The following is a 21081-nucleotide window of genomic DNA, read 5'->3' as shown; positions in this document are numbered from 1 at the left end:
CAGGGACACACCTCCTTACTTTTAGGTACTACATGGCCAATGTGCATCCTGAATTTGGGTAAAAAACTGAGACAGAATTTCCATAGAAATTTTCTCTTTAGTGAGAACAACTCTTTAATTAGTGTGCTTACAGAATGGTGTATTGCTGTAACACACATTATTTCTTTCTTTTTTCTATAACATTTTTCATATACGTTTGGTTTTTTCTAATCTTCTGAGTGGCTATTAGGTTTTTAGCTTCAATATTTGGCAAAATATGACCTCTATGTTTAATGGAAGTTTCCAGCTTAATAAGTTACCAGACTCTGTAGGAATTAAAACTTTTGTGTTCTGGTTTTTTTTTGGTTTTTAATTAAGATGTAATCTTTCATGTATATATTCATGTATATATTCATACATATATTCCTGAAGTATTTCTTCTTTAAATGCCCCTGCCAGATAACTCTGTCTGTTGCTGTCAAAAGACCACCCAGTCCTAGGGTATTTTTGTGAAAGAATGCACTTCTACAACTCATTTTTCTTTCAGTATTTAGACAGTTGACCTAGTGTTCGCCAAGCACAAGTTTTTATGTTCTGTACAGGCTGTATTACAAGTCATGGGGTGTATAGCTAATAGTTTGTAGGAAGCTGTGTTTGGATGCAAGCACTATTATTACTCTTACAGTGTAGAGAGTACTCTTACACTTGTACAGCTACCAGCTTTTCACTGGATACAGGAACACTGAAAACCATTGCAGAGACTTGCATAATGCAGTGGCATCTGGGATTTCAGTGACTGCCTGAAACTAGGTGGCTGGTGTGGGTGGCAGTAACTTAGTGTGACTTGCTGTGGGCAAGCTGCACCCCCAGCACTTGGCTGTAATTTCCTGCATGTGCCCACAGTCATTCCTCACGTGTGGTGCTGTTTGTATTGGTGCATCTTTGCCATTCAGATCCTCTCGTGTTCTGGCACTGTGGAGAAATCTGTGTTACTGCAGATTGTCTCTCAAAACAGAGAAACTTGGGTTGTTTGGTGGTGGGGGGGTTTTTTTGTAGAATTTGAAAGAATGTTATGGAGATGGTAAAAAAATCTTGATGATTCTGAAGTTTGAATAGCTAAACTCAGACTACTGTGATACTTGACAGGCTTGATGAGTTGTCATCCTGGATGACAACAGAAGGACTATAATATTGGTAAGATGAATACATCTGGGAATTGCCTTTGTTAAAAAGTTAATGCCTAGATACAGACTGGAGAATTAATACTATTAATAATTGTACAGCTTAGATATTCCTGGATGTGAAGCCCATCAGATGTGATGAAACAGCTGCTGGAGCGGGAAGAGGTGATGCAGGCTGTGAATTGGTTTTGGCAAGCAGTGGGAATGCAGTTGAAGAATTAGTCCTGGAAACTAGCTGGGGATCAGAAGTGGATTCAATTTAATTTAAATTTAAACTAAATGCAAACAAGCCTGTAAATAAAGAATCTTAATTTCAAAAGAATAGGTTTTGAATAGGAACTAACATTTTGGTGTTAGTTACAGCATCATAGACCAGAATATAGTTGCTATCAAGACTTTGTCAGCTGGCCTACTGCTTGTCCTGGGTGGTGACTTCCCTGTGCAGTTCTTCTGCCAGATTTAGCCAAAAGATTGAAGAAGAATTAGAGGAAAGTTACAGGAATGAAGAAGTAGAAGGACATCTATGTTTACTTTCAGATGCTATTTTGGGTAACAAATTTTCATGGTGAATGAAACCTTGGCCTTTTATTTTAAGACTTCTCGTTTCCTCCATTCTCCTGTAATAACACAGAGTTCTGTTTAACTTAGAGATGGTAAAATACCCGCTTTCTTCTTCTGTTCTGTTGTGCAGTATACTTACTCAGAATCTCTTGGAGGTGCTGGTGGTGCAGTTTTTTCAGAGGCTTGTGTTGTCATTCCAGAGCCATGCTCGTGATTTGTACTTTCACTCTTTCATGCACACTTTAGTTGGGTAGCGTGTCTTCTATTATTTTCCTTCTGAATTGGAACATTGGTATGAAAGCATAAAATAATATCTTTATTTCTGTCCTCTTGGTGTTCCCATAGGTATTAAGAATGTATTTTCTGTGACTCTAGAATGAATTATTTTTTCACTTGGAAGCATTTCATATTTTTCTTGTTGTTGTAATGTCTAACAAAGTGAAACTTCCAGAATTATTGATGCTTCTGAATTTACATTTCTTTTTTAAACAATAAATAATACATCTTGCCCTATCAAAGATTCAGAACTTTATGAATGCATGTATTTGGTTTTCTTCTATTTGCAAAGGCTTTCTGGTAGGGTAAGAATTTTTTAACCAAATCTAAAGCAAACCACAAATTGCACCATCTATCCTATAGTCCTACACAACCTGTGTTACAAAATTCTGTCAATACATTTAAATTCCAGGGTATACCACTGTAGTTTATCTGTGGATCTATACAAAGACCTTGACTAAGTTTAGTCTGCACAGGGCCTTTTGAGTTTGCTCAGAATTCACCTAATGTGTGACAGAATGATGTCAGGGTGGAGTCTGGAGTTGTGGAGTCCCTGGTATGGTGCACAGATTCAGATGGGGCAGCATGGGAAGAGACTGAGCCAGGCTGGAGGACAGTATTCTGAGGCCACGTGGAGAAGGAGCAGAGTTAGAGATTCCTACTCATCTGGCAAGCTGTCAGCTTCAGTAATCTTGATTTGTCAGCCAGTCTTATTAAATGCTCACAATAAGCCAGAAATCAAACAAATAGTGGATCACAGGTGGAGTGTTTCACTGGTGCAGTATGTGAGCTACACAGTTTCCGGGTTAAGACAGCTTGGAGATGGAAAACGACACAAACATTGTTTTGAAGGATTCAGCTGCAAGCATCAGTTCTGACAATAATTGGATGTAACTCTTGACTTAGAATTCGTGGTGCCCTTAAAGTCAAGAAAAAAAAGCCCTGAAGAGGTTGCTGATGGCACTGGTGGAATACTCAGATAAGAAAACAAGTTTGAGGCAGCTTGTTGACATATGCTACAAGTTTGTAGAGCCTTCAAGTGGATTGTTGAGTTTGCCATTTCCAGGAACTAGTTAGGTTAACTCTTAGGGCAAGTGTTTTGTAAGCAAACACCTATGAGATGAGTTAGACATTACTTGGGGCCAGCTGCAGCAGCAGCCCTGTTGAGTTGGAAGTAGGAGTTTGATTCTGGAGCACGCCTCTAGTTTCCACCAGTGTCCCACTAGCAGCAGGGACATTGAGCATAAGCACTTGTGCCCTGCTGAGAAACAGCCTTCCCTGTTATTAAGTACTGCCTCCTATTCAGGTTCCTAAATGGATCAGATTTTCAGTAATGATAACAGGCAGAGATACATGGCATAGGACTATAAGGGATCATCTGATAAAGATGTTACCTTTTTGAAAAATTTGCAGCTTTAAAGGAACCAAGTTTTCAGAAAGCATTGAAATGACTTGGCCTCTGCAAAAGTAGCCAGCCTTTACATGTCTCTGGCTGCCCATGTGTTTTCCTGTATTTGGGTATTTCACATATTCTGTGGTTCTAGCTATTCACCAGATGTGTATACATGTTACGGGGTTTTTTTGGTAATTTTTTTTTTTTTTTTTTTTTTTTTTTTTTGGTGGTTGTTCTGTTTGGTTTTTTTTTTGTTTTGGTTTGGTTTTGTGTGTTTTTCCTTAAGTTTCTCAGAATGGAGGTGATCGAAGCTGAAGAAAGGAATTGGCTGTAAATTGCCACTGGGTTTCATTGCATTTCAGTTTCTTGAATTCTTTGGGTCATGTGACAGCTGAAGGTGCCATTGATACAGTGTGGCACATTTCAATGTACATACAGAAGAAAGTTTTCCTTATCACTCCTTTCTCATCGAGGCTTCAACATAGTGTTTAGGTTCTTTGCTCAGACATTTTTGAAACTTCTTTATCCCATATAGATTGCTTGTTTCATTAGCAGTTTTGCTCTCATCCTTCATTCAGTTGTTTTATTTTGTTTACAGACATATTAGCTGTGTCTTTCTTTTTCAGGGTCTAATTGTTCAGTTGATATTGAAATTGGAAGATTGAGATCTGTACTATTGATTTATGCTGCCAGTGACTAAATTAAGGAAGCATTATGAATTCCTAAAAACCTTTTTCCATGTCCAAGTATGCATTTCTAGTCTACAGTTACAGATCTAAGTTGTTTTGAAACATGAGATTAGCCTTTTGTAAGTCTCTGATTATAATTTATGAGCTACACAACCGATTTTCAGTAACAGAAAAGCTCCATTTGTTATCTTAAATTTGTTGTATCTTTAAAGTGAGACCTATCTTGATGATAACTGTTCCACTGTTTGCATAGTAGCTGTATGCCAGACTGGTAGGATTAGAATGTAAGACGAGTAAAGCTCATTTACAAGCTAATTTACAAAGCTGCTTCTCTACACTAACATTCCAGGTCATGCATTCCCTCTGCAGGAAACAAAAGAAGGGTTTGGAGGATTGAGGACTGTACAGCTGTCTGTAAACAGTCAGTACTTATGTAGCATAAAGGAATCATCCTAAAGCAGCGTATTAAGGTCTTGTTATTGTGGTTGAAATTCAATAATAGTTGATGGATTCAGAAACAGGGAAACGTCCACCCTGTAAACGTGTATTATCTTAAAAGTAGTTAAGTGTGTATGTGTTAGAGTTGGGGAGGGTCTTTCTATTTGTCATCTGAGTTTTCTTTTTTCCTAGTCTTTGTAAATGATGCTTTAAGATTGTTGGGGGCTTTTTAAAAAAATTTGCACTTTTGTTTGTTTTTTCCCTCGGCAAACTTGATTAGTTTGGGGTGAGATAGGAAAGAGGGAGTGTTCTTCGAAGAGTTGGAATGTCATTGTTTGGTTTAGGACAGGGAAGCAGGAAGCTGGATATTGAAATTCTAGAGTTTCTGTGTTTGGCAGAACTGTTTTAACACATTTTAATAGGTATTAACAGAGGAGCACATACAGGATATTCATATTGTTCAGCTTTACATGGAGGTGGCTTTAATAAAAAGCATTAAGTCTCAGTATTTGTATTCTAAAGTATAGGACAACATGGATTATTTTATGATACATAACATTCTCTTTTCTTTTTTAATTATTGGTAGAATGGCCAAGTCCAGAAAAAATTGCAGCAAATTTGCAAACTGTATTTTTAATACTGCATATGCCTATGTATAGGGATCTCACTTCACCTCATAAAATATTGTTATGAAATCTTGTATTCAGCATGAAAGTGTTTTATGCTGAGCATACGCTTTGACTCAGCCCAGCAATTTGAGGAAATCTGGTCCAGCCACAGCACTTCTCAAGTCCTATTGCAGAAGCTAAAGCAGTGGAACTGCTGCTAGTGTAGAAGTTGCACATGCACATCATCCCCTTGCCATCCTCAGCTGTGTACACCTGCTCTTCCCCCTGCATCACCTCTAGTATTCATGTGACCCCTGTTCAGTTTGGAAAATGAGTGGAGAGCCAACCTAGAATCCTCCTCAGTAAATGAGCTCAAAGAGTGAGAGACTGGATGGGCAGAAGGAGTGAAGGTCAAGCTGTCTCTGAGCTACTTCTATAGGTCATGATCATAAATGCACATTATGTAGGCTCTGTTTAAATTGATTGGACTTAATCATACATTTGATTAATCTAGTTCAGGACTTTGTGAAGGCAGTATGTTTCCCTTAGCGTGTCTTTTCCTCAATTTCAACAGCTTTTGATGATCTCACAGGGGTACAAAGCAAAGCATCGTGTATCAAAAAGATTGGTTAAAATTTTCAGGTTATCTTTTCACTTGTTTTTGGACATTAGACTAGTTTTGTGAAATCATCTTTTCAGTGTAGGACACCTAAACTACAGTACACATTCCTTTATTCCAACCATGATGACAGTGATGATGGCAGACTGAGTTACTGAACTGTTTGAAAGTGAACAAATGCTGGTAGCAGAAAGAAGTCTGGAATTTTGCAGTGAGCAGTGTTTAGCTGGAAGTATTTTTGTTGTTCCTATGATTCATTTTGGCGCAGGGTAAGTTGGAAATACACAGAAAACCCTAGAATACCACACTGGAAGGGACCTCAGGTATCATCTGGTCCAACCTTTCTTGGAAAAACCATGGTATAGACAAGCTCCCTCAGCACCCTGTTGATGAATTTTAAGTCTCTATTGTTGGGGTATCCACCACTTCTCTGGGGACCTTATTCCGGTGGCTAATTTGTCTCATTGTGGAGAATTGTCCTCTCATGTCCAATTGAAATCTCCCCAGGAGTAACTTTCATCCATTACTCTTCATCTTTTCCACGTGACTGCTTGCAAAAAGTGTGTCTCCATCTTTGTAGTACTCCAGTACTCTTAAGTACTGGAACATGGTGATAAGGTCTCCCCTGAGCCTTCTTTTCTCAAGGCTGAAAAAACCCAGTTCTCTCAGCCTTTCCTTGTACATCAGGTTTCCCAGTTCTTTGGTCATCTCTGTGGCACTCCTCTGGACCTTCTCCCACCTGTCCAAATTTTTCATACCTCAGGGACCAAATCTGAACACAGTGTTCAGGTGTGGCCTGACAAATGCTGAGTAGAGTGGGGTGATGACTTTTTATCTCTGCTGGTGATGCTTCTGTTGAAGCAGCCCAGCATCCTGTTGCTTTCTTTGCTGCATCAGGACAGCTTTCACTCATAGTAAGCTTGTTGTCCAGCAGGACTCCCATATCCCTTTCCACAGAGCTGCTCCCCACCCTGTCCTGCACTGCTGAATTAGGTTTTTCCCAGGTGCAAGACCTTACCCTAGGCCTTGTGGAACTTTACAGTGTTCTTGTTAGCCCACTCTTCCAGCCTTGTCTGGGTCTTCCTCCCTTCTGAAGTATCCACTTCCCACTCATTTTTGGTACAATCAGCAAACTTCAGAATACACTGGTGAGGTCCTACATACTACTAGACTTGCATGTACTTGAAAACCCTACATAGCTGTGTTCTTTGTCAGGATTTTAGCAACCACTGTTAAGTCTATTATAAAATCCTAATCACTAATCAATACAGGTGGGAATTTATCCTGTCAGAATACGTAAGCCACTGATATTGTCTCAGTTCAATATTTTCTGGGGTCAGAATAGGGAAGTCAGTATAACAATGAGCCCTTCAGAAGTGCTTCTGTGACTGGGAAAATAAAATACTTTCTGGATGATGGAAATTCATGGGGTTTTAGCTTTCACAATTGGACATGAGTGTTTTATTCCAATAAATCTTGGTTTTGTAGCTGTGTAAGGGTATATACACAGTTACTTTGAGAACCCAGTAGAGAGAAACATCAGGTCATGGGACACCTAAAACTGTGTGGTGCTTTATTTATCTGGTATTCCATTTCTGACTACATTTCAACGTTTGGCTATGCTATTGTAGCTTTGTGCTTTTTAAAAATCTTAGTTGTATTTTTTTAAGCTATCTTAAAATATTCAGTAAGTCAGCAAATAAATGATAATATGGAAAATGGAAACCGGACTTAATATTTAAGTCAGGCAAAAATAAAAAGTGTTTTTCTGGGCTTTAATATATGTACTGCTAACCTGAACAGAGTAATTTTTACGATGCTTCTACCTTCAGAGTTATATTAGGTAGCACAAGCTGATTTTGGAAAAATGGATTAGGTCACAAGAGGGCTTAACATGTTGCAATTTAGCTAGGCATTGTTGTTGAGAAATGTGAAGAAATTCAATACCTAAATCCATAAATCCACATATCTGCATTTTCTGTACTGCCTGTTGTCAGTCTGACTCATATTTTGTAACACTTAGACTAGTGTTTCCAGTAAATATCCATATTTGTGCAGTTTGTTTCCTTTGGCAGCTCAGCTCTTGGAAGGTGAAAGATTTAGTTATATATATTCAAAATGTTTGTTTTTTTTATTCCAGTTATCTAGAAAAGTATGAAAAGGTCCATCATTTTGGGGAGGAGGATGATGAGGTACAGCCGGGAAATCCAAAGCCACAACTTCCTATTGGTGCAATTCCAACTTCCTATAACTACCAGCAACACAGTGTGTCAGGTAAATTTTTTGAGGAAAAGTAATTTCTTCTGTATATGTGTGTGAGTATATATATATATATATATATATATATTTGGACAAGCTACAGAAATATTGTGTAGCTAAATTACAGTATTATTAAACCCCTCCAATTTGTGAGTCACTCAACTAAATTGAACACGCTCAAAAAAAACTTTCCATTGTAAACCGAACCAAAATAAATACAAAAATGCATAAGCTGTTTGTCTTCCTTATAAATGTTTCTCTTTCTAATTAGCAGGGCTAAATAGTTACTTGTCTTGAAACAACATACCTTGAAAATTTGCAGATTGTGTTTCTGTCATGTCAGTAATTTCTCTGGAGAACCAGATACCTGAACTGAGCATACAATTAATTAATCTTTAAAAGCCAAGGAATAAAGCCACGTGTAAGGAGACAGAATCACCACCACTGTAATTTAGAGACCAAAGTATCCATCTGGACCCAATATACAAATTGGAGGCTGGTGGACCCTGTGGAACAGATATGTCATTTGTGTGTAGAAAGTTACTCCTAATTGCATTACAGTTCTGCTCTGGTGCAATTAAAGTTTGCCTTTTCAGAGTTTTTCTTTGAGGGAACATCCTGCAGTATTGTATTCCTGAGATGATGAATAAATTAATATTAACCAGAAAGGTCCACAGTTCAGTATTTTGGCCAAAGACAAATGGAAAAGATAAATAGAATACTGTAGAACTTGTTAAAAACCATCAACTCCCTATTAATATATGTTTGTGAAAATACTTATCATTCATAATAATATTGCTTATGCACCATCTGAATATTAATTATCTTAGCTGTTAAAATGCTTGGGGTTTTTTTCTTTTTTAGATTACCTTCGTCAGAGCTATGGGCTCTCTATGGACTTTAACTCACCAAATGACTATAACAAACTGGTGCTTTCTCTGTTATCTGGACTCCCAAATGAAGTGGACTTTGCAATTAATGTATGTACTCTTCTTTCAAACGAAAGCAAGCATGTTATGCAACTTGAAAAGGACCCTAAAATCATCACTTTACTGCTTGCAAATGCTGGGGTGTTTGATGACAGTAAGTATATATTATTTTTGCAACAGAGTCAACACCTGTTGTAGCATCTTTCACAAGCCTTGATAATGAAAATGTTTGTAATTACTGCACATTAATGTACTTAATTTTTTCTTTCTATCTTATCCACAGTTAAAGTTTCTGTCAGACATTTAAAATATCTTCTAATCTAGGTAACTTGAAAGTATTGTTTAACAGTTCAGTGAAATGTAAGAATTAATTTTTCAGTGACAAAGGCTGGTTGTTTAAGATGCTCAGGTTTATAACATTGAGTTTCCATCTGCTCATAATGTTTTACTGTTTTCTTCTGAATCTGTAGCATCATGCTGAGTTTTTGTAATTCTTTTTTAGTAGCAGTCAGAAATTTAAAAATTAAAAAAGGGCAGTCTGAAAGCAGCAATCCACTAAGATTTTTATCTGGATAATAAACTACGTGTTCCACTGCAGAGAAATTCAGAATACAAAACTCAGTGGATAAAAATCTGAGTTTCAGAATTACTTAAGGTGCTAGCACATACGAGTCTGTTCCATCAAAATGCTTCAGTATGTGAAAAAAATTCTTCTGTTTGACTTGTTCACTGTGACCTCCACGCCAAGTTATTTCTTCTTAACTTCTTGTTTGTCTTTCTGTCGAGGGAAAAAAAAGTTAACCCAAACCACCCTAAAATAGTAAGAGCATAGCTTCTGTCTTGTGGTGGTGAGGGGGAAGTTTTTTCTAGTGTTATGTACTTATTTTCTTTCATATACTACATTTCAGAAATTACCAACTTAAAAAAAACCTGCTCAAATGAGCTTTTTCATCCATTTGCTAGTACAGATGATCATACCTGTTTGAATACAAATCTGCTTTGCATGTGTAAGCACATAGTAGGGTATGTCAGAGATTCTGTTTTAAAATTGTAGGGGAAAACCAATTTTAAACATTGTATAGTGCTGCTTTTTTTTTCTTGTTATCATTAGCATTTTAATGTTATGATTTACAGCTTCCCACTCCTCCCCCCAGTATTGTGTTAGTGTTCTCCAGCTTCTGGTTTATGTTTTTTATTTATACCCAGGTCTTTCAGCTGTGGTTAGATTTTTTTATCTACCCTGGTTGCAAGAACTTTCAAAGAAAAATATTTGAAGGGAAGATACAGTGAAACTTAGTCTTGCATTTTAGTGATTGCAGGATGTTTGTTCTCTAGATTTTTGTCATCTACTCACCTGTTACTTTGATGGAACTTCTGTGGACTTAGAAATTTACAAATAATTTAATCAAGTTTTGGCTTTTTTGGTTTTTTGTTTGTTTGTTTGTTTTTTATGTTGCAAAAGCAGACACTTTTCTCTCAAGTCCAAAACTTTGAGTCACATAGGCTTGCTCCATAGCTGGTCTTTATGAGTTAGTACTTCTTACACTGAAAAATATTTGAGGAAAAGCCAAGAGGAATGATGATCATGTAATGGGCCAGCTCTTTTCATTCCCTGGGGAAAATGTATTTATCTTATCTGATTATGTCTTCTGGATACACAGGGAGTGTCCTAGCAGCATTGGGAGGACTAATTGGGACCAACTGGGGAAAGAAAAGGGAGTGCTTTTACTTATTTGAAGCATGAAGCTTTGATTCAAATTATTACATGCTTTTCTATTATAAATCTGTCAAGTTTGGTGATTAAATGAAAACTGTAATTTGAAAATTCAGGTAGTGTGAAAATACTGTCACAATAATTTCAAGTGTAAGTAAGTAATAGCTGATTAACTTTATTTAATGTGAAGGTTTAGATTTTGCTTGTCTGTAATTAAGGTTTTATCATTGTTAGTATTTGTAGTGCACTACTTCTAAGTACCAAAAAAAAATGTCCAAGAAAAAGTTGGGGTTTTTTCTCTTAGTAAAGTTGGAGATGACAAACATATTGCTTTTGATAGAGAAGACATAGAGGTTTGGGGGCCTATGGATTCTCTGAGTTGAAAGCTGCTGTGGGCTTGAAATTTGTAGCATTTTTTCCAAAACAATTCAGAACATGAACAAAAAACGTTTAAGTGCAACTTAAATGTGTCATGAGTTCATTACTGAAGGAGACAGGTTATTTTTGGATTGACTGATAACTTTCAGTCAGACTAACTGAGTCTCTGCTGCTTTCAGATAGGGATGGCTAGAAAATTTCTGGCAGTGGCACCACCAGACACCCAAGAACATCCATTACACTTCCTGATAAACTCTGACTTTCATTTCAGTGCTGTCAAAATCTCACTGCTACTGCTCTGGTTTTAAGAAAGCATTAGTAGGAATTTAATTACTAAAGTAGTGTTTGCAGCTTATACTGTGCACATGGAAAACAGTTGTTGATGTGAGGTTGAAAATCAAGCAGTCATCTTGACTTTGGAGAAGAGCTGTGGAAAAGTTTTCTGTGTGGTTTTTAAAGGGTTGACAAAAGGATCCATTTTTATGGACTTGTTATTTTCAGTTTGAGATGTAAAACTGCAGTACCACTTAACTAAATTACTACAGAAATTTCAGATGCTTTCTGCAGTTTACTATGGGACTTTTTTAATGAAAAGGAAATGCTGGAAGAGTCTATAGGGTTGGTGAATATTTAGTTTATGGTTTAGTAAAAAGTCAAAAATGTTAAATTTTTGTTTTACTAAATTCTATTTTTTTTTATGCTTAAAGCTTTAGGATCATTTTCTGCTGTATTTGGAGAAGAATGGAAGGAGAAAACTGATAGAGATTTTGTTAAGGTAATTAAAAATTATTTCAAAATTCTGAGTTGCACATGGGTGGGAATCAAATCTTTTAAAAACATACAGGGTTATAAGATATACTATCATATGTCTTTTGAATTGCTCTGTTTTATTCCTTTGATTTAAATGTAATAGTAAACTAAATGACAGTTGTCATAATGTGTTTTAAATTGGGAGGAAATGTATTAAAAAATAATTGATGTAGGCAAATGACTGAAGAGGTTCTGTGTTTCTTCCTAAAAAAGCTATGTGTGAGGAAGAGGAAAACTGGCCAACATATTTAGAGTAGAGAACAGTGCTGGTTTGGGTGTTTTTTTTTTTAATGCTGTGATCAGCAAAGAAACATTCTGGATTGTGAAAGTTAAGTCCATAATATAAGATACATAGGACAAATTTAAGTAAGTTAGCAATATTCCAAGTTCATTTCAGTTAAACTTGTTTTGCTCAAGGCTTTTTTGTCTTTCCACTAGAGGGCATGATCTACTGTACAAGTAATGACATGAGGTAAAAATATAACTAAAGTTTCTTTATATAAATGCTTCCTCTGTATTCTAGATAAGCATTTTGAGGTGAATAAAAGCCTGAAATAGAGCTGGAAAAGGTTTGACGCTTCAGCATATTTGCTATGATATACAGTGTCCTTAAATTGAATTTCAGGTGATAATTTGTGTGGCTAAAACAGAAGAAAGCTAAATTAAAATTTATTTTGAAGACTTGTGGGGTTTTTTTAAGTGGAAAAGTAAAAAGATAAGCAGCTGAGTTCCCTATGAACTCATAGCCAGGTTTCTGCACATTGTTTTAATCATCTCATAGATGTCTTACCAGTATTGCAGAGAAATACTTGTAAGGAGCTTCTCCCATTTGCCTTTTGTTTTGCTTTTATGTAACTTAATTTTGGGACAAGTTGGACTGTCGTAGTGTTAGTGAAATGATAAGTAGTCCTCAAGTACTGGTGAACAGATTCCCTAACCAAAATTTTCTATGTAAAGTTAAGAACAGAAAAGGTAAGATCCTGTACTTCTTAGTATATGAACTCGAAAATGTGGCTCAAATGTGCTGAAGGTAAGTGTAAAAAAATAATACTTCATAGTCTTTTTTTCTTTGATCTATTGAAAAATATGTCCAAAATCCCAGTGAGTTGTGTTTTGATTTGGGTTTCTTAAAGCACTTAGCACCTCTGTGTTGCCTTCACCCTAAGCTGTCACAGACTTGCTGATCGAGAGCAGCAACAAACTCTAAGTTAGATCTGTAAATATTTAAAATTACACAGAATTCTAATGTATTATATGTTCATTAATTATATAAACTTATGTAATTGTGATAGATAAGGGCAGATGGTTCTGATAAATGTTTTTAACGAAGTGTTAACTTGAACCACTGTAACTGCAGTGAGGTTTACTAATAAAAAATTTGGATAATCTCCAAGATGTAGATTTGAACATTACAACACGGATAATACCACTCTGTAGTGAAATACTGCTGACAGCATGTCAGAAACTAACACCAGATCTAAAAATATCTCTAATGCCAAGAATCCACATTTTTCAGAACATCTCACTTCAAGCATTTGTTCGACCCTACTACTGGAAGTAATTTATTTTATATTGCAGCTGTGGCTGTGTCAAACCAGAGATCAAGGAAAGCATTATGGGAGTTCCATGACATTTTGTGTATCTTTCTTTTTTAAACATTGCTTTTACAGCTCTAAGATTAATAGAGTGGCTATTGAATGCGTGTACCTCCTTTCACTTTTCACATTATCTGTTTAGAAATTCTGCTTGATTTGTTTGGATTTTTTAAATTTGTTTTCCTGCCAGTTGTTTGTGTCTGGGATTTGTAAATTAATGTTCCAGTTTGTTCCTGTACTATAGTGGCAGCGGGTGATAAATTAGTGTAAAGATGAAAATAGAATAGGGTTTTTATGTGAGAGAGAAGTAAAATGCAAAATTAAGAATTACAGTGATTGCATGAACAAACAAATTGTATAAATTCATAGAAAGTAGGATGAGGAAATCGGTTTCTTAAACAGATGAATTATAAACTATTAGAAAATTATAGAAATTCTGTTAACTTTATAAACATTACCCTCAGAACATAGTGGATTTTGCATGTGTTGGAATTTTGGGGTTGGTGGGTTGAAGATGGATCAGACATATTAGGAATCTTGAAGTTGTTCTGAAAATTAGTCTTGGCTTAAATTATTGACTCAGAAAAATAATAAACTTGGATTCTTGGCAACTGAATGTTTAAGTTTTGGTATGTCACTTTTAAGCAAAAAAACCCAAACTCACAAACAAAGAAAAAAACACCTTCTAGTTATTAGCTGAAAGTATTATTTCAAATTCATTGAAACAAATACAAATGATCTCTGAGATATAGAATAGTTATTAGGATAGTTAACATTTCATCTATATTGCTACTCTTACTAGCTTTTTTTCCAAGCTCCTCCTCCTGCATATTACAATATATGAACATAAACTGGGAATTTTAGATTTTATAGAGGTATTTAGTTTCTGTATTTTACAAAGTCTCTACACAGGGAGTAACTTTAGAATTAGATATCTATAATAAAACCTTTTGTGGAAGTTTTTAATGCTTGCTTAGAGTAAGCTTGATTTAGTCTTTTAATCATGTAACTAGTCTTAAAATAGTTTTCAAGAAAGAAAAACGGCCATATGTTTTTCTTCATTATTTTTTCTCTTTATTCTTTGCACACTAGGAATGGTACAGCATCACTGTTAATATTTCTCCTACTTTTAAACATCTCCATAACTGTTGGTTGTTTGGTATTCTGTCAGCCCTTGACTTCTGTATTAATTTATTGTAAAGGGGTTTTCAGTTGTTTCAGAACTTAGATTTTTTTTTTATTCTTTTCTCTATATTTGATTCCAAATCACCATAGTTTATGTATGCAGTATTGCAATTTTTTCAGTTTAGTAATGTCATGTTTTCAAGCAGAAGAGCTTGCCTGTTTGTGTCCTCCAGCATCATTACTCTTTCATTTGATGTTGAAGATGGAAAAAAACATGTTTCTTTAATTTATTCCCTCAAGGTTTAGTATATTTTTTTTTCTTTCCTTTCACCCAGTCCTTGCTCTATTTCAAAATCTGTGATTTCCATTGTCACACCTGTAGCACTGCATCTTTTCTCACTTTCTGCAGTGCTTCCCTCTAAGCTGTATCAGATGTTTTTACTGAATCTGTTTCATTAATTGTCAGAATTAGAATGTAGTTTTAATAGAACCTACTGTTACCCCTTATACCTATATTAATCTGTTACTTTCACCCCTCTTGATTTTTCCTGGGACTGTCAATAACCTTAAATCTCTATTTAGCTGGAATCACTTCATGTCCTTACCTAAGGACTGGAACAACTTGCATTTAGCCAGTCATGTACATTTTTGTTTTGTCATCCCTGTCTGTAAACTCTGACATCCTGCTCAGATGTGTTCTCATCTATGCCAAGCAGCTTTCCTGTTTTGGAGGGGGATTCTCTTCCTTAGAACCTTTCCAAATCTTTAGGACTCAGGAAATGAGGATCCACCTTATTCCAGTGAGCTTCCCATAGGTTCATACACACGAAGTAATCCTGAGGCAAGAATTCTCCCCTTTTAGTTGCTCACAGCGTGACTGTATAATGAAACAATTTGCAGGATAACAGTAATGTGTAAATAAACTTTATTTGCTGTATCTATGATTTTAACTTACTGAAAGGGGGCATGTTCTTTTTGTTCTTTTCTGAAAAAGGTAATCTTATCTGACCTAATAGCCAGCACTGTTTGACAGGCTGCTTCTTTTGCAAGGGGAATCCTTCTCAGTTGTTGAGCAAATGTGGATCTGTTTATTCTACAAGTTTTAGATGAGATGCACAGTTTTCTAATGATGTATTCCTGTCCTCATCTTTAGCCATAGAACTTTGAGGCTTTATCTTCAGCAGTGTGTGTAGTGGTTTTATCTGCAAAAACCTTAAATCCTCATTTTCCATCTCTTTGAGGTTGTGTCCAGGATGATTTGACTTCCAGAAAGAAAAATTTGCTCTCTTATAACTTGATGTTGGCAGAGGTTTTTACATGTTTCATTTTGGATTATACAATTAACTATTAAGAGGCAAAAAGTGGATCACTGGAGGATTTAGCTAGCAAAGTGTGGTCATGCTGTTTTAACATTTGACATGTGACAGCAGTTTTAACATTGTATTATGATTGATTATGGCCTCTTCCATAGACATTCAGGTTGAAGTTTAAGACTTTAAGTATCTCTGCTCAGTAGTTAATTAAAAAAAATCCTTTACTGATTAAACAACTAATCTTCAAAACCTTGTAAGTTTTTTCTTCTAAGTAAAAGCTAAATGTGAAGGCTTACCCTCTGTATTGCTTTTCCAAAAAGAAACATCCTTAAGGCAAGTGTGTACCAACTAGTAAATTTCCAGACAATACTTCTGTGTGCTTTTTAAAATAATGGCTGGAGGCTTTTCCTTAAATAAAAGTCCTTTCATAAAAGTAAAGGCAACTCAAAATGAAGTACATTCTGTAGATTTTACCTGCATGGCTTGGTCTTTTTGACCAAGGTCTTTTGATAGTCTTAGTGTTAATTAGAAAAATCTGTTTGTCACAAACAGTGAGAAGTTAAGACTTTCTTCTGGCTGTTCTTGTCTTTGGTAAAATGAGGTAATAATCTTTTCTGTGCAAGTAATCCTCTCTACTAAACAACACTTGGGTGTCATTTAGTAGCACTGCAGTGGAAAACAAAATTTTTCCTTCCAATTTAGAATATCTGTAGTATTCTATTTGTCAAGAAAATAATGGCACCAAGCTTGGTATGAATGCTGTAATTTAGTAATTACATTTGCATAGCAGAATTTCTCCTGCTGTTCAGCTGGTTGTACTTCCTGTCCTTCCCTTTTAATCCAGATTTATATGTGACTTTATTTTGTGATCATAACCAAAAGAGGAGCTATATTTTCATTAGTGAGTCAAAGGAATGTATAGATTTTTTATTAGTAACAATGCTTATTTTATTATAATTTACACATTTGAATGTGTAAATATTAGATAGATTATATTAGCATACATCATAATTAGGGGTTTTATTATCTTGCAAAACTTAATTCCTTGATTAATTCTTGAATTTCAACATGAATAGCTACAAATATCCATTTACAGATCAGACCATAGATTTGTAAAGTAATTTGAATTCCAGTCTGCTGAAGTGATTTGCTGTATTTATAAAGGATTTTGGATGGTGGTTGTTGCTTCTCTCCTTGCACTTACGACGATGTGGAAAACACAACAGAAGCTTTAAAATGTCTCTCAACAATCTTGCTTTTCTATCAGGAGCTAAAATGTACTGAAACTGGAAGGGGTCACCATCTTCTCCTACAATGAGTTCACTGTTTGTAGGAGGTGGAGGAGGATGAACTGCGTTTTTGTTTCGTTGTTTTTTTTTTTTCTTTTGCGATTATGATTATTCTATTTAATTGTTTGTGGAAAACTGTCCATATAGTTTCAGTATATGCTTCAGCCAAGTGCTTCTGTGGTAGTGTTCGTTGAGCATTAATGCATACTGTTGGTGCTTGAGAGGAAGACTTTTATTTTAAGAAAGAACTGAACTTGTGTATCCTCCCAGGAGTGAAAACTATTACAATTAGATTAACCAGGATATTAAGAAGTTTTTAAAGAACAATCCTTTTCATATTTTGGAAGTATTTTAAAGTAATAGAAATAAAAGTATTTAAAGAAATATAATCCCCTAGAAACTAAGTGTATTTTTAATTCTTTCTTCAGTTTTGGAAGGATATTGTTGAGGATATCGAAGTTCGTGATCTCATTTCTGACAGAAGCAAATCTCAAGGTGAGACATCTTGCCAAATCTTAATCCACACCCGTTGGTAAATACAGCAAAGGAACGACTAAAATTTATTCCCTTACTTTGTAGAAATTCCATCGGAAGAATGGATTTGGGAATCCTTATTTCATCCACCTCGCAAATTGGGCATTAATGATATTGAAGGGCAGCGTGTGCTTCAGATCGCGGTGATTTTACGTAACCTTTCTTTTGAAGAGGGAAATGTGAAACTTCTGGCAGCCAACCGGACTTGTCTGCGGTTCCTGCTGCTCTCTGCTCACAGTCATTTTATTTCTCTACGGCAGTTGGGGCTTGACACGCTGGGAAATATTGCAGCAGAGGTAATGTGCTTCAAAACAGAACAATTAAAATATCGTAGAATCATAGAATCATAGAATTGGCTGGGTTGGAAGGGACCTCAGAGATCATCAAGTCCAACCCTTGATCCACTACCGCTGCAGTTACCAGACCATGGCACTGAGTGCCACATCCAGTCTCTTTTTAAATATCTCCAGGGACAGAGAATCCACCACTTCCCTGGGCAGCCCATTCCAATGTCTGATCACCCTCTCAGTAAAGAAATTCTTTCTAATGTCCAACCTAAACCTCCCCGGCACAACTTGAGACCGTGCCCTCTTGTTTTGCTGAGGGTTGCCTGGGAAAAGAGACCAACCCCCCCCTGGCTACCCCCTCCTTTCAGGGAGTTGTAAAGAGTGATGAGGTCTCCCCTGAGCATCCTCTTCTCCAGGCTGAACAGCCCCAGCTCCCTCAGCCTCTCCTCATAGGTTCTTTTCTTTTAATTTGATAAAAGAATTACTTTAGCATTACTTAAAGTAACTACTTTTTCTCCTTGAACATTGGATGGAGCAGGAAATAAATTATTCTCTGAATTTGTAAATAGCAATTTGAAAACAATGATTCATGGCCAAACCAAAAGTACAGACTGTATGTGTCAGTTTGCTTAAATACAATCTGGTGAAGAAGGATGGTTGTAGAGGGAGATACAAGATATTCATAGTGCATAATTTGCAGTTCAGTTTCCCAGAGAGACAGGAAAGAATGTAGTTAAATTCTGCAGAGTATATGCTAACTTCTTAACTCCATAATTATAACCTTTAGTCAAAATTTTAAAGTACTATGTTTAAGGAAGGGGGGCAGTAGATGTTTTATGCTATGTGCAGTGGGCACCACTAAGCTACACATACGCCTCCAGTTATACTGCCTGACTCACACAAGATAATCTTTTCTTTTCAAAGAGATTTGAACGTAATAAAATCTACTATTTCAGTATGTCATATCATTGTGCAAATAAATTATACATATTTTTAGGTAGATGTGTTCAGATATTCCTTGTATTAGAAAATTTAACAGGTAACTTAAATGCGTAGGTATCAAAGAATGAGACTTGAAGTATTGGGTCCCTGCTGAATATTAAAAAATAATGTGACAATTTCATTTACCATTTATCCAATGTCTCTTATTTAAGAGAGGATGTTACATATTATAAAGTCTGAGAGTTTGGCTTGAGAAGCAGAAGTAGATAGAAAAAGGATGAATGATTATGGTAGCATTTGGGAAGGAATGTTTGTAATTTCTCAAGTTGCTCTGTTGGATATTGAAATATATTTGTGTAAACTCTTGACTGCCTTGGAATAAAGTTATTTTCCTTATTATTAACACTGGAAAGAGCAAATCAGACTGCTACTTCAGAGCGGAAAAGGAGAAGCGGGATCAATATGCCCCCTACAATAAAAAGCTCACAGGGTTCTGTTTTTGTGAATTTAAATGTCATTTACACACTTTTGAGTCATCTGTTTTGACAAGCAAATTTAAGGATTTGAGCCATTAGCACTTTATGGACAGTGTTATTCATAGATTTTTTTTCTTTTCTTCTTCTTCATCAGCTTCTTTTGGATCCTGTTGATTTCAAAACTACTCATCTAATGTTTCACACTGTTACAAAATGCCTCATGTCAAGGGATAGATTTTTAAAAATGAGAGGTAAGATCTTTAGCTATTCTATTGTTGTATTAGTATTGTAATTATTAGTGTTTTAAACTATTTCTTATTTGTTCTTCAGGCATGGAAATCTTGGCAAATCTTTGTAAGGCTGAAGATAATGGTGTCTTAATTTGTGAATATGTGGATCAAGAGTCCTATAAAGAGATCATATGTCATCTCACTCTACCAGATGTGCTGCTTGTAATCTCAGCACTTGAGGTGCTATACATGCTCACAGAAATGGGAGAAGTGGCCTGCTCAAAGATTGCCAAGGTTGAGAAGAGCATAGGTAAGGGAGAACCAAACTCTGTTACACCTACTTATGTAGGAAAAAAGACTTAGCAGTATGTAGTTTGTTTTTTAATGTCATAAGGGAAGTGTGTAAAAAATGTATAATAAAGCATGCAGAGGCTTATTTGTCTTCAACATGTGGCAACTTTAAAACAAATCAACATGTCCCAGCAGCATTCATGTGTCTTATCCTAATGTCATTGTTGGTTTTACATTTAATACTTTAGATACATTAGTGTGTCTGGTTTCTATGGACATCCAGATGTTTGGACCTGATGCACTTACTGCTGTAAAACTCATTGAACATCAGTGCATTAGCCAGCAAGGAATACCTGATGTCAGACCACAAGTAATGGATCATGGTTCTTCACAGGCCCACGCAACAGGTGTCCCAGGTAAGTAGCACTGCAAGAGAACATACTGAGCATTCTGATTTACAGAGAATTAGATGTCCATTTATATTGTGTTTTAGACAGAACATTATTGTTTAAAGTTTGAAAAGTGCTTTCTTAATTGTAAATTGTCATAATTATGATTAATTTTTGTACTTTGGGGCTTAAATACTGTCCCTTTGGAAATGGATGGCACAGCTAACTACTAGTGTTCAAGTATCTCAGTCTGTTTTTTTGTAAGAGCACAAAGCAATCTACCACACGTGCACAAAAGATCACAGTATCACAGAATGTTAGGGCCTGGAAAGGATCTCTGGAGATCATTTAGTCGAGTCCAAATAGATGGAACATCCCCAAGATGGAACATAGCTGTTCTTTCTGGGGAAAAAATGGAGAAAGAATCATTATGACAGACACTGGATTGCATGTCTAAGTGTACTGTTCCTAGAATGGGTGTAGATACCACAGTGAAAGTGACTGGGAAAGAATATGACTAAAGGGAGAAGCAGGAGTGTATAGAAGAAACTGAAGTGACATTGGAAAAAAAAATCTTTATATTGTATTTGCATCTACTTAGGAATTGGAAAAATAATTGGTGTGTGTTTGTGTCTGTTCTGGTGGAATATTGTGCTACTCTTAAATCATGTTCAGTACTCTGTAGTACTGAGAACATGGACCATGATGATGAATCTGGAAACTTTGTTGATCACCAAGTTCATACATCATCAGTGTACTACACTGGTGGCTTTGGC

At 36.0% G+C, this 21081-nt stretch overlaps 1 protein-coding gene across 2 annotated transcripts in view; it reads left to right on the top strand.

Annotated features, from left to right (window-relative positions):
* The window catches only part of ARID2 (AT-rich interaction domain 2), a 98713-nt gene that overhangs the window by 48938 nt on the left and 28694 nt on the right, over positions 1-21081 (top strand). For both annotated transcript variants that reach the window (XM_071733547.1, XM_071733548.1), the window contains 8 exons: positions 7885-8018; positions 8868-9086; positions 11732-11799; positions 17585-17651; positions 17736-17986; positions 19550-19646; positions 19726-19935; positions 20165-20332. In XM_071733547.1, coding sequence (XP_071589648.1) covers positions 7885-8018; positions 8868-9086; positions 11732-11799; positions 17585-17651; positions 17736-17986; positions 19550-19646; positions 19726-19935; positions 20165-20332 — 1214 coding nt within the window. The remainder of the gene's footprint in view (positions 1-7884; positions 8019-8867; positions 9087-11731; positions 11800-17584; positions 17652-17735; positions 17987-19549; positions 19647-19725; positions 19936-20164; positions 20333-21081) is intronic.

Source organism: Heliangelus exortis, chromosome 1 (assembly GCF_036169615.1).
Source record: "Heliangelus exortis chromosome 1, bHelExo1.hap1, whole genome shotgun sequence".
In the NCBI taxonomy this organism is placed as follows: domain Eukaryota; kingdom Metazoa; phylum Chordata; class Aves; order Apodiformes; family Trochilidae; genus Heliangelus; species Heliangelus exortis.
Note: the sequence above shows the minus strand (reverse complement) of the source record. Positions and strands in the feature narration are given on the sequence as shown.